At 35.7% G+C, this 14,907-nt stretch overlaps 1 protein-coding gene across 3 annotated transcripts in view; it reads right to left on the bottom strand.

Moving 5' to 3' along the window:
* Positions 1-10,245, bottom strand: part of LOC119082089 (ATP-binding cassette sub-family G member 1-like) — a 49,486-nt gene extending 39,241 nt beyond the window's left edge. Inside the window, exon 1 of one of the 3 annotated variants that reach the window (XR_005088570.1) lies at positions 10,076-10,245. Coding sequence is in view for 2 of the 3 variants with exons in the window: in XM_037191454.1 (XP_037047349.1) it covers positions 10,076-10,193 (118 nt within the window). In the remaining variant the exon portion in view is untranslated. The remainder of the gene's footprint in view (positions 1-10,075) is intronic. The other 2 variants (XM_037191454.1, XM_037191453.1) reach the window with 2 other exon arrangements.
* Between the last annotated feature and the right edge of the window lie 4,662 nt (positions 10,246-14,907).

Here is a 14,907-nt window from a genome sequence, read left to right as displayed (position 1 = left end):
CCATCAAACCCCTTTAAATTGTGGGCAATGACTGTGATATATTCGAATTTAGGAACCTCTCTATCTACCCCATCTATTTTCCTTACTTTCTTTTCTCTCTGTTTTTCCACTAAATAATCCATAAACTGTTCTATACAGTTTTCTGAATGAAAAATATTTTCTCTATTTTCGTCGCAAAAGTAACATGGCTCTGAAATGCTAGCCTTTCTATCACATAGCGAACAAATTGAATGACTAACGCACAGATTGGTGGTGTGTTTAAGTTTGGTACTGTCCGAAAACAGAGGGGTATTTTGCTGAGTCTCAAGATCAAAATAAACGTTTAAAAAATGAGTACCTTCTATCCGCTTGGTTGAATATTTGGTCATATGACATCGGTGGTCAATTTTATCTACAAGCTTATCGCATGTATAGCACATTTTTTTCCCGCATTTATGATCCCAGCTGTATGGGGAAAAACATTTGTAGCAGTTTCTTACTTGATTACATACGGTCTTTGAATCTTTTTGAGGCTTTAGGTGATTTTCAAAACATTCATCCCCATAGAATGAACGATTACAACTGGTACATGGAATTAAGCGTACATTTACAGAACATCTTGGTTTTGTAAAACATCGCTGACAAGCATATTTACAGGCGTGAGATGAAATATGATTAGTATGTGAGTAACAATCAGGACATATATATTGAGCCCCCTGACAACCACGGACTGTGCGCATTGTTGTATAATGATTCTGATGCAACAATATACATAAAGTTTGCTTTCCATTATATGTTTTTTCATAAAACATTGGCTTTTTGGATCTCGGTCCATAAATAACTATTTGGTAATTTGGGAGAATGTCTTGAAATTTTCTAACGTCATCAAATGAACACCCTGACCGATGTATCTTGACCCCCGCTTTTTCACACATTGCTTCGGCTTCTATTTTCAAGTTGGCAAATCTACGTTGATATTTTCTGTAATGCGTATGTTTTCGCGTTTTCTTAGACTGAAGTGAAAATTCAGCGTAAGCTCTCGCTATCACGAGAGAAAAAGGAAGACAATAACCGGTTCTATATTTATCATATCTTTTACTTTTAGGAATCTTGTATTTCATGAAGCTAGCCTTTTTTAAAATAAAGTCTGAATTTGTTTGCCCGAAAGATCGAACTATTCTCCCCGCCCCATGAGGTAATTTAAAATGGTCAAAAACAGCTTCGAGATACCCGTTAAGAAAGAACTCTTTGTTGCTCCCGTAAACCTGCATGAGACGCCCGAATATCAGATCTGGAGATAATTGATCGGCCCTGACGACCCCCATGAAAATAGGATTCTCATCGAAACAATTGTTTCTAAATGACAACGAAACTCTATCGCCTGGGTTTATAGTATCCTTATCATCATTCTTAAAGTATTCGATAATGTCACTTAATAAATTACGAACCCATATTTCAGCGACAAAGCCTTTACACGGTTCAAATATTTCCAAAGAATAGGACTTGCCGGTCAAGTTGAATTTTTTGTAAACGCGCCGACTCTCGCCTACAACTTTAAATAATGCTCTATGACCACATCCTACCTGATCGATTTCAATTTCGTTGCCGGTGGGATGGATACGTTCAAGCTCTCCGCGTACTGCCAAATCCTCAGTAGCCAAATCACCTACCTCAATCCGGTCCGGTTGCATTACACAATCATCAACTGGGTTCTCGGTTGTCAAATCCCGTTGATCACTCAGGTCCATTTGCAATAAAACAGCATTCACGAGTTCTTCATTTTCAATTCGCTCGGAGTCCGCAGTAAGCATTCGCTCAATATCATTGATGAATTCCAATTCATCGTTAGTATAATCCCGAGGCTCATCATGGTTTAATTCACTTAAGAAGTGAACTATCTGCTCAACGTCGTCTCGGGTTCCAGTACTAGATGGCTCTGGATCACGGATACTCGTCAGATATTCATTTTCGACTCTCTCGGCTACTTCACTCAGGATATCATCTTCACCATCAGACATAAACCAATTATTTTCCATTTCTTTGACTTGGGTTGATTTCGCAACAGAAACTTTCACACACGTCTATTACTGATTTTCAGTGTTAAATTTTTTTAAACTTTTTTCGCAACAGGACTTTTATCGTACAAAATTTAATAAGATTTTGACTTTCACGCGTACATCTGATACGAACTAGATCTTGAATCCCGCGAAACACTGCTTATATACAGTGAACGGCTAAACTTGAGAGGAGGGAGTAAAGCCAATCAGAATAGTCGAATTGCAATGGTTACCCTTATTTTAGCTCAATAATGAGGGTGAAACATTGTGAATAGAAGAATGATTATTTATGTATGGACGCTAGGACATTAATTTTACACGCGTGAATGAATGGGGGTCAAAATATGTTTTTGATGAGAAAACTCTTAATGAGTTGATTATTCAATAAAACTATTATCGTAAACAATCACATTTTTGACACCTCAATAATGAGGTCGGTACATTAATTTTACACGCGTGAATGAGAAAACTCTTAATGAGTTGATTCAATAAAACTATTATCGTAAACAATCACATTTTTTTTGACACCTCAAACACGTGAACGTTTTTATTACATACACGTGCGCATTTTCTATCGTGGGAAAAAAATAGAAAAAGTGTACCAAAAAAGACGACACATCTACTGAACTGTCACATTTGCTTTTTAAACAAGTCGCCGATTTTCAGATACGACGAAAATATTAATTTTCAGTTGAAAATGTAAACAAATAATACCTTTGCACCATTATCTACATATTTGTTTGCTCAGCAGGTGATACAATAGCAATACCTAAGTCTTTGTTTGTGTTGTGAATTTTCGCGATAAACTGATACCTAGTTCGGATGTGTTGATTTTTTTTTGAACGTAAAATCATTAGAAGTGGTATGGTACCGCGTGTCTAATAAAATGGCGATCTGCGTGACCTCTCCAAAGTTTACAGCCTCGGTTCAAAACTACACCGCTAAACGTTTTCCTAACAGACAGCTTAACCTATACCAGTCTTTCTAGTTGTTTTTCCTCTTCCAACAATTCAACATGGCTGCTTAATTATTTTTCGTTGGTTACAGTCTCTACACCTAAAAAAATCTTGTCCAGCTCAGCTATAGTCTTTGTACGAATATACTGTACAAATTCGCGACAAGTACATTATGTTAATGTAGCAGTAATGTTTACAGCACAGTTGTATAAATGTACAGTTGAGCGAACGTTGATTACCTGATCCAAAATTAAAAATTGTACAGAAAATATAGTCAAAATCCACCATTTTTCATTGTTATATTATTTAGTACGTTAAATTAGATGAACTAAATTAAATAAATAAAAAAATAAAAAATTGGCGCCCACTGCGGCTAGAACTCATGACCTCCGTGCTCATGGACGTCCCTTTTATTTTAGACACTGTGGATAAATCTCTCCACCACCTTACTCATGCGCCAACTCAGAACTTGTATTCGGCAAACATTATGTCAAAGAGATCTTATAATATCGTACGTCTCCATAGTAAGGTAACTGATTGAAAGTTGACCTAATTTGACAAATCTCAACTTTGAACTTGAATTTCTCAGCGATTTTGGAACTATGTTACATGGAATCACTTTTATTTTAAAGATTTATCTTTTGTTTACTTAATTAATATAAATTTTATTAATTATTGCCGATTTCGTCCAAAAAAGTTAATGAATTAATAAAAATGCAGAGTTGACCTATATGAATCGTGAGTGGTCCTATTTCACATTTAAACACATTGAATCGTGAGTTGTCCTATCTATACAATGGTTATTTGTGTACCTGTTTTGGACGATTGATTTTAGGCAATTTCGCGGACGGATTGTAGGCCGAACGAAGTGAGGCTTACAAGCGAAAGTGCCTTAAATCAACCGTCCCAAACAGGTGCACATTGAGGTTTTCATGCAGAGGGCCGGAAACCCGAGAAAATTCGAAAAATTTCCCTCATTTTCGGCCCCGAAGCATGAAAAAGTCAAGTCATAGTAATATCACGATTTATTGAATGTTGAGTTGACTGATAATTTTTTCATCACACGAACTACGAAAATTGTAATTTTCGGTTCCCAAATGGGAAGCGAAAGTAAAAAAATGGAAGTTATGTATCGATATCGGTTAATACATAATGCGAAAGTCGATGTACATAATGCGAAAGTCAAATCTTGTCAAGATATTTACTTTGATTAATATTGAACAAACCGTGCGCCAGTGCTCTGATTAATGTTAACATACAAAGTTGATACATATTGATGACGAATAATTCAAAGGATATAAATTAAGATTGGCTCACCTAGTTTGTGTATATTACGTAGGTGGAAGCACGGGGTTTCAGGGGGTTTCGAACATTTAGTTTTTTCATGTTGCAGATATTGCAGTGTCAAATTCTGTCCAAGATGTGACATATTTGCAAGGTATTGGCCTTTTTCACAAAGTATAATCAGCGTAACCTTCGTAAAAAGAATCTTGAATCTGACAAGAGCACGTGTGCCAACGTGTAAAAAACAAATGTTCAAAACCCCCTGCTGAACCGTGGCGATCCTCTTGTCAAACGGACAGTACATAAACAAATTCCATCATTTATTGTTGTTGTTTTTTACGTCTGATTGTTGTGATGGTTGATAATAATAACATTTTCATTTCTTTTGCCTTCGGCGCGGGCAGCAACTCTCGCACACGGTTGAATTTCTTTACTTTCGTCCCTTGTGATCCAAATAACTATTTCTCCATACAAATTTACACGGACAACTTAAGATCACTTTTCCACTAAGTCAACTTTCAATCAGTTACCTTACTGTTTTTCTGAACATTAATGTTCAGTTGAGCAGTATTGTGAAATTGAACTTCAAAATTTCTCATATTCTTATACTGTTGTGCTGTAATGTAATGTCAAAATATCGAAAATAATTGAAAAAACCCGAAAATTTGATTTTCTTCGAAAAATGTGTTTTATGGCTAATACGAACTATATATAATATATATAGGTTCGAATATGGTGTGTAAGGTACCGTTGTAAAGGTTTGAGTCTCTACTTCTTAAAATTGTGCTCATAAAACCAAAAAATACATTAAAGAGCTTTCCTAGTAGAAAACATTTCACAAAGGGACATTTTTGACTCATTTTTATAAGATAAATCAACTTTCTCGAGAAGGCCCGTGCAAAACATTTTAAATTTAGGAGAAAAATAATCGTTAGGATCACCCCAATTATTTTTAACAAGAAAACCCCATGTTTACGAACTTTTCGAAAAAAAGTTGTTCAACCGTACCGTGTTTAGCTATATACTAAAAATATATAGAACTATATAGCTATATACTTACTATATACAGGTTCATATAGCTATATAGTAACGTATATAGGTCCATATAGCTATATACTAACTGTATATAGGTTCATATTATAGGTTTTTTTTGCTAAATTTTCGTCGCGCCGAAATTTTATACGTTTAGTGCTTTCAGCCATTTTAATGGGCGGCAATGTAAACTTAAATTTAAAAATCTATACAAAAGTGTGTGCCTGAGTACAAGGTTTTAGCAAATGTTTATCTCTCTTAAATTATAAGTCAGGTGTCTATATGCTGCTATGTTTCTATATGCGTAGAAAGGAGTTTTTTGTAAAAAATGTTTGTTGGAACTTTGGGTTTTTCTTCTTACTTGCACTGTACGACGGTGATTTTGTTTCTGATGCTACGATACGGTTATCTTCGAAATAGCTTTCTATAACGTATCCTATTTCCATCAGTAGATGGCAAGTGTTTTATGCAAATTTTTTAATACTAGTCCAAAGAAAAAGTTTGCTGCTGTCTTGGGAAGGGTATCGATGGATACAACTGAGGATGGTCAGATCACGCTGGCCTGGGACCGCCATCGATACCCGAGGTCGAAACAGCATTTGTCTTTTCTGTATCCTAAGTTAACGTGAACCCTAGGGTACGTTGCTCTATTTTCTGTGCAATGGAATGGAGTGCGGCAGACGGCAGACGACGTTTCTCTTATTGTCTGTTGATGCAGATAAGAGGAAGAAGAAAGAGAACAAAATTCAGTGAATCAGTCAAAACTGGGTGAATACTACTGTAATTGTAAAGTTGCAAACTTAAGACCTTATGTGGAATTTGGGTGGAAAATGGCGCAAATCACATGTTTCAGGAAATTATAAAGTGGAAAATCTTTCCGGTTTCAAGTTTTCTCGTCAAAAGACGGCTTCGCCTCGGATCGACAATCGACATCTAGTGCGAAAAAATACCTTCATTACCTACTTTGGTAGATATAACTATTTGGTGTCGGGGGGTTCGATTTCTGATCAATGCAAGATTTTTATTTATAAAAATTTAGCCTTCGTTGAAGGTAATAGGTTCTTTAGCGCGCGAAAAAAAAGTTGATATCGCACTGCGTGCGAAAAAAAGTTAATATCGCACTGTGTCCAGAAATACAGTGAAATAAATACCTTCAAAATGACGTTAAATGGATGCATGGAAAGGTGATGATTATGGACCGGAATTGCGAAAAAAAAATTAAATAATGTGCCATAGACTAGGAGATACGCTCAGTTTTCCACCACCAGAAAATTTCATTGAAATACTTTTTTACATAGAACTGATTAAATATACGAGCAATGTCATTGAATTTGCAAGATTATCATAGGAGACTTTACTGACGCATTTATTGAACTCTAGGAGAAACCCATACACCATTAACATCAGATCACCCACCACCCACTCTTCCACTATTGAACAAATTGTAGAAAAATTTTAAAATAGAAAGCAGACTATTTTTTAACTTACAAATTTACGCTGTAAATGTTTGGAATATTGCCTGCAATACCTTTTTCAAGGTGACAGTGGAAATAATTAAGAGTAAGTACGTAAAATACTTCATTTTCAAATGAATATAGTTGGACAGTTTACGCTGCAAAAATGGTGCAGAGGCAGTTTCTGTCTACGTAATAAAAATTATTCAAATGTCCCACATTCAGCAATTCTTCACTCACATTCCACATTATGTGGTTTAATTCCCTTGACTGAAAGTCAGGGTCTTATGAAAGAAAATACCCTTAAATGTCCGTAACGCTAAGTTCACTTTGATATTTTCAAAATGCTCTACATTGGCAAAAAACGTTAAATACAGAAAACGTCCGTACACTTGTGGACTCGATAACTCGAGTAATTCTTTACCGATTTGCAAAATTTTGGTTTTAATCGATGGAGAATGAAAATCATGAGGTTAAGTTCGTAGATGGGCAATATTGGGGTAATGAGATGGGAGTAATTCTCAAGATAATTTTATTCCTTGTTACCGCGATAACTTCCGTAATTCTTATCAGATTTTCAAATTTTTTGTGTAATTCGACGAAGATTGAAATTCTTTAGGTTGAGTTTGCAGATGGATAATGTTAGAACAACGAGATGGGAGAAATTCTTCACAGACGCTTTTCCTTGTGGACTCGATAACTCGAGTAATTCTTTACCGATTTTCAAAATTTTGGTTTTAATCGACGGAGAATGAAAATCATGAGGTTAAGTTCGTGGATGGGCAATATTGGAGTAATGAGTTGGGAGTAATTCTCAAGAGAGTTTTTTACTTGTTACCGCGATAACTTCCATAATTCTTATCCGATTTTCAAAGATTTTGTCTTAATCGACGAAGATTGAAACTCTTGAGGCTGAGTTTGCTGATGGATAATATTCGAACAACGAGATGGGAGATATTCTACACAGACGCTTTTTCTTGTTACCGCGCGATAACTTGAGTAATTTTTACCCGATTTTCAAATTTTTTGTTTTAATTGACAGAGAATGACATACTGGAGTAGTGAGTTTGGAGTAATTGTAAAGATAACTTGTTATACCACGAAATTTTTGAAACGGATTTCCAGAAAAATTTCTTATTTGACGAGTAGTGAAATTCTGGTTTTCTGGTCTTGCTTGCTTGCTTGAGAAACCGATAGCTCGTGTAATTCTCAGAGGCTTCAAAAATCAATTTCGACCAGTAGCGAAATAGATGGTTAATATTGGAGTAGTGAGGTTGGAGTAATTGGGATTGTAAACACAACTTGTTACGACATTTTTGCAACGGATTTCCAGAAAAATTTCTTATTCGACGAGTAAGTGAATCTGGATTTCTGGTCGAACAATCTAGAAGTCTAAAACAATCTTGCTTGCTTGATAACACGATAACTCTAGTAATTCTCAGAGGCTTCAAAAATTGCAGATTTGAAAATATGAAGTGTTTTCGACCAGTATCGTAATTCCTGAGGTTAAATTCGAACATTGGACTTTATTGGACTGGTCTGCGACAATATACGACAATTTTTTTTCGTTCCTAAAGTGTTTGCACGAGTGTGAACTTTGCCAGAGCGAAGCGAGGGCCGTAATTCACATGAGTTTTTTCCACAGGCAAGAAATGCGCCACCTGTTCAGCGCTTTTAGTAGACTATATAGGAGACTCATATTAGGAGTAAGACATCGCTCGCTGGACCTACAACTCATAGCTCTTTTTGTTTCTTCAGGAAATTAAATAAATATGAGTAAAATGAAGCATGTGAATCACCGTTTTCTAAATAAAAGAGACATCACCTTTTCATGTGACTTTAGTTTTGTTATCTCAAAAACACCACCTTATTTAAAATTGGCTGGAAAACTAAGACTGGAATTATAGAAAGAAAAAAAAGTCAGTCAAGGGACCTGACCCACCCAAGAGGTGGGGCCTAGTTATTTGGATATATTTTATGAATCAATTATATTACGATGATTTTTGATCGATGCACACAGATCTTGTGATCCATTATACTACCCTGTCATCATAAAAATTTTGTATCCGTTGGACATTGGATAGTGAGGAACCTAATTTTTAGTCACTCTCATGGCGATCACTCGACCGCATTTAAAACTTTTCTCAAAATCTTTTTACTTCTTGGTTCCCTATCAGCGTAGCTTAAAAATAAGCTATTGTGCGACAAAATTTAAACTCATTTTGTGGAAAAATCGGAAATAGAAACCTCTCTCAAATAAAAATATCGGAAACCTGGGAAACTTTTTGACCCGGAAAAAGTTTTTTCGTCACAACAAGGATGTGTCTTTTGGGTTTGCTTATTAGAGTAGACCCTGTATTTTATACTAAGACCGTTTTACCAACAATTCACTTTTTTGCATAGACAAGAAAGCCTTTACAGTGTTGATACCTCGAAAAACTATAAGATTTTCAAAAAATCGTCTTGGGCAAAGCATAGAACATTTTTGAAAATATTTTTTTTGGTCTTAAAATTTTCTTTAGACTTTGCTGAGTCGGATCAGCTAGGTCCAGAAGCTCGGATGGAAAATATTCAAAAATCGACCGACCCTAATATACAGTATATGACAAAAGTATGAAGTTTCATACATTCACCTCAAAATAGTTAGCAAGAAATTCATGTCTTAGATTGTTTTTCTTACATTCCAACAGTTCCACACCTGATAATATATCACACAAATACACCCTCTGCTTATACACACGATAGAGTGAAGTTTATTTTACTCTGCCGTGCTTATACATCATCTTCAAGTTACGAGTACTTTCAGACTTAACCTCACTCAAGTTGCGTTAAATGTTTCGTTCGTTCATTCATTTACATGACTTTTTTTTAACGTGGGTGGCATTTCAAACGTCCTTCAAGCTGATCTATTAAACCACTTGTCTCACGCGTGGTATAAGCAGTAAGGGAATCATTCGTCTAAGATCATACTAAAATTTGAAAGGTGTAAAACGACTAGAAACAGAGATTCGCATGAATATTGCTAAGTATTTTGAGGCAAGTGTATTTTCAATAAATTTAATTCTGATTTCAAACATTTGTCAAACTGACTAAAAACATGTATCTCTCTCTCAATCTCCCTTGTTTCATATAATATAGAAGAAGACTTCATAGATAGAGCTATAACGCGAGGCATAGTGGTTTTTTGTTTAATATATTTTCATACGTTGTTTGGACGTCAGTCATCCCTCCATTATGTATCGTGTTAAAATTTTGAAGCAAGTATTTACTACACTCATAACTTTAAAATTCAACGACAAAATGGTTAACTCACCGCTCGGATCTGGAACATAATACGACAGATCCTGAAATTCTATGCTCACTGGAGGCCATTGTGGCAGATACTTTAAGTTGGTATGTTTGTCACTTTTTTTGCAATTTATCGTAGACATATTAATCCAACCGATTTCTTGAAACAGTTGTCTACTACTAATGACCTTAGGTATTGAAAAGCTCTATTTCTCAAGCATTTTGATAATACATTTTGCAAAGTAAGCAGAAGGCAGACTCTTTAACAACAGAGCACGGAGCCACCTTAGGTTGCTTTTGTGACTCTCATTGGTGAACACTGAACATTTGTTGGAATTTGCTTTAACAATATAGGTACTTGTCGTTTTTAAGTTTAACCAGATGTTGCAATTCGCATATTAAGAGGCATGGATACCTAGTTGAAATTAGAGTCTACATTTGGGCGTTCGTATTGTATTTTCGATGAAATCTTTTCACTAAAATTCCTTTTGAAAAATGTAAGCTGATAATAACTGCCACACATGTGGCAGATTTCAATTCGCTTTGTTTGTGGCAGTCTGACCAGGTCTGAGAAAAGTCAACAGGTTTCCCAGAATTTGTATAAGCTTCTTAGCTTTCTCAAAGAATCTTTTATTGAAAGCCAACTCATTTGTAGTGATTACTGTCGTTTTACATTTTTCAAAAAATTTATTTGGTTAAAAAAAACATAGCTAACGCCGACCCGTACGAAACACCTATTCGTATCAAAAGCCTTTAATGTGAAACTCATCATTTCTCTTACTTCATTTTCTTCTCTGCTGAAAAACTATTCTCCCTTTAAAATCACTTACATTATCCACTGTTTGCCTTGTTATCATCAACAAATAAATTGCCGGAGGCAATATAGACAGCCCCGTACGAAGACAAATTTCATAAATTCCTATTTAAACAGCTATATACCGCTATATTTAACTATATTTCACTATAAATAAACATTTCACAGATAAATATATGCTATTATATAGCTCTATATGCCTGTATATAGCTCAATATAGCTGTATATAGTTATATATAGATGTCCATGGATGGAATCCCTGAAACCCCACACACATAACAAATTATTTCCATGTTAACAGAAACTCTCTAAGTACCATTTTTCCCAAGATATATCACTTTTAATAAAATCCAATATGGCCGCCGGCAGCCATTTTGTTAGTAGACCGGAAATAGTACCGACGCTTTACATTCGTTAATACCTTTCAAACAAAACAAAAATCATGAAATTCGGTCAAAATTTACTCGATATATTGTCAAAATACACCACGTTTATTGTACTTCCGAGTAGCCAGATAAGAGCTCACTTCAAGAGACCTAGCTCACGCTCCGGAGAACATAATTTCATAAACATTTTTTCCCTGATTGGTACGGTCAATACCTATCTAATAAAGCTAAAACGGACGAAATATGTTCAATTTGGCCGACCTACAAGCAAAAACTGCTTGCCGCCCTGTGCCTGTTTCACACCAAGGGGTCTAACTCACGAGTCGGTTATCCGATTTCCATAAACTTTTTTTTTGTCGATCGGTATTGTCAATACCTTTTATTTGACGTATCACTTACAAGTTTAACGTTTAAATGTCCGGAGATATCTTCGAAAAACCGTAAAGCACTTATTGGGCCACAGCTCGGGAGGGGTCGATCCAAAATCACTCATCTTCGAACTTAGCCTGTCTTTTGACATTACCAAACGGGAAAAAAAGGAATTTTCAAAATCGGATGCGTTTTACTCAAGTTATCGTGCAGACAGACGGACAGACGAACAGACGGACATTTTTTTTTCACTGATTTGGCATCTCTAGACAACCACAATAGGTTTCCCCTTACTCAGGGAGTCCAATTCGACGTGTTAGAAACGTATGCGTAAACCTATAAGACCCCAGTACTTCGTACGGGTCTAAAAAACCGTGCCGGACTGGCTCAAAAATGCCTCCGGGAAAAAATCCAAAGTGGGCAATCTTTTCGAGCGCCTGTTTCGAACTAGGTCCCACCTTTTGGGCAGATCGGGTCCCTTGACTGACAATTTTATGAATATATTTTTTTTAAATACATTTTATTTTTCTTTGTTAAACTTCCGAAGCATCACAGATCACCGAAGCATCACGAAAGCCTTCGCCTGAGTCCAAATTCTTTGGAAACGTACTTTTATCATTCTCAATTTCAATCAACCTTCGTGGGGTAATCTAGCACACGGTGCTAAAATAACGCATTTTTCAACTACATTTCTCGATACCAACGTGAAAGGAGTCATTAATTCGATGACGTGTGAACTCACCTTTTACGTAGTTCAAGAGCACGTTCTTTTTGCACTGTGTGCCAGATTCTCCGATGCCATCACAAATCACCTAAGCATCACAAAAACCTTCGCATTTTTTTGAAAAGTACTTTTTGTATTCTCAATTTCAATCAACCATAAATCATAAATTAAATACAACGATGAGTGTCTATTATTTTGTTTCATCTTCGTATTGCTAACGTTAATTAGAAGTAAGTGATGCGAATGTAGAACGATTAGAGGACTCTTTCACTTTGGTACAAAATAAAAAAGTACGATAGCTATCTATATGTTGTTCTTCTCTTACACTTATGTACGAAAAGGAAATCTCTCGATTACATTCACAAAACCTCCAATCATGAATAAAATATCACGACTCGTGGGAATTACGGCCCTCGCTTCGCTCTGGCCGCAAACGTCTCGCTCGTGCGAGTCTTAAAGTTTTCTGTTTGATTGTTTTTTAATGGCATTCCATACGTTTGACGATTGGCTTTTCATTGTAAATACTGTTTTTCTGGAATACCTTCCAGACCCTTAATCCCACATAGCCCATGCTCGAACTTGACCTCAGGAGTTGAATTCTGCGTCGATTAAAGAAAAAAAAGTAATTGGTGGATAATTACTCAGAGGGATTCTTTTGAAAAACAGAATCTTGAAATCGGACGCATTTTCCAGTGGACTTTTTTATATGTGCCTAGATTGGTTTCGTGTACCTCGAGAAATTTCTGTAAGAAAAGTGTGAGTTTTCAGTCTTTTTTCGGTTGAAAACTTCAACTGCACATGTCTCAGTGTGGATGAATTTTAAACCCAATAAGACCCTAATTGCCCCAGAAGTACATGCAATTACCTTACTAATGACACCCACACGACCCTGTACGGCTCGTGTAACTGGAGAAATTTTTGTAAGATAGGTGCATGTTTTCAGTTTTCGATCACCTTCCACCAGCCACACAAGCTTCGAAGAATTTTTTTGAAAGTGGTTTTAGGTTCTAGGGACCAATATCAATCTAGGCACATATAAAAAAGTCCAATGGAAAATGCATCCGATTTCAAGATTCTGATTTTAAAAAGAATCCCTCTCAAGTTATCGTGTTTACAAGCAATTCCGTTTTTCATCACATTTCATACAACCTTTGGGACAAACATTTTAGGGTATATTCCGGCATAAGACCCTGACTTACAGTCAAGGGAATAAGGCCCATTGGCTCATAGGACTGTGTCTCCTCATAATTTAGAAGATATACGAAAAGGTAGATGCTATTTGCACCAGGTACGAAGTGTACGAAGTGTACGAAGTGCCACTATCAATGTAAACTAGATATAAGGTCGCTTGAAATCCTCTGACATCCAGGAGTAATGACTAACTTTATTATGAAGATTGAACATTTGGCTTCGCAATTAATCAAAAATTAATCAATATTTAAAGAATTTCTTTAATTAAGTTTAATATTTTAATTGGATCAAAATTTGCGTTATGGTGTCCGTGATTTGCGGTATTTCATATGAAATTCAATAGTGACCGATATTTGGAGGTATCTAAAGCGTCATACAAATTATACCGCAAATCAAAGTCCAAGAGAATCGTGATTTGCGGTATAATTTGTTTTACATGTAAATTTACATAAATAAGCAAATCATGATCAGGTTTTCGCATCCGCAAATCATGGTCAGCGACCTTAGTTTATATCGCGAGCGGAGCTAGCGAAAAATTGAGATTTTTATTTATCTGGTTCACGAATTGCATTAAAACGCATTTTGATTAATTAAAGATAAAAAGTTTTATCAAGGGTACTTAAATTTTACCCAACACAAGGCTGCGCTTCTTCGCTAAATTGCTAATCGTTGATCGTTGCTTCATACAACGCCTAAAATGGCGATTCCCCTGACTCCATCTTATTCCCTTGACTGAAAGTCAGGGTCTTAAACCAGAAAATACCGAAAAATGTGGGTAACAAAAAGGTTCACTGTGATTGAAAATGTATGAAATGCTATGAAAAACGTTAAATATGGGTAACAAAAAATCGTTGAGGGCACGATAACTTGAGTAATTTTTAACCAATTTGGATGATTCTTTTTTTTTAAATTAAAATTTCGAGGCTAAGTTTGAAGATGGGCTATGTAGGACTAAGGAGCTGGAAGCTATCCAAGAAAAACGGGATTTTATACTGTTGATCATAGCCTCAATTAAAAAAGATTACTTTGATGAAATTTGATTTTGTTTGGTAGTGTGGGTAAATCATATAAGTTTGTTTTCGACGTGCATGAAACTAGTAGGAAGAATAATTTCATCATTCGATGCCCATCTTCTAACGTGTAACATCTCTTGCCAACAACTTGATAGTTGACTAACAAATTTGATAGTTGACTAACAACTTGATAGTTGACCAACAAATTTGATAGTTGACTATCAAGTAGTTTATCATTTATCAAGTAGGTAGTTTTTTACTCCCTTTACAACCACATCTTACGCCAGCAAAATGCCTGTTATCAAATTAGCACAATTTATTAAAAGGCATCTATTTTGTTGTCAGCAAATTTATTCTTTT

This window comes from Bradysia coprophila, unplaced genomic scaffold, assembly GCF_014529535.1.
Source record: "Bradysia coprophila strain Holo2 unplaced genomic scaffold, BU_Bcop_v1 contig_373, whole genome shotgun sequence".
Taxonomy (NCBI): domain Eukaryota; kingdom Metazoa; phylum Arthropoda; class Insecta; order Diptera; family Sciaridae; genus Bradysia; species Bradysia coprophila.
Note: the sequence above shows the minus strand (reverse complement) of the source record. Positions and strands in the feature narration are given on the sequence as shown.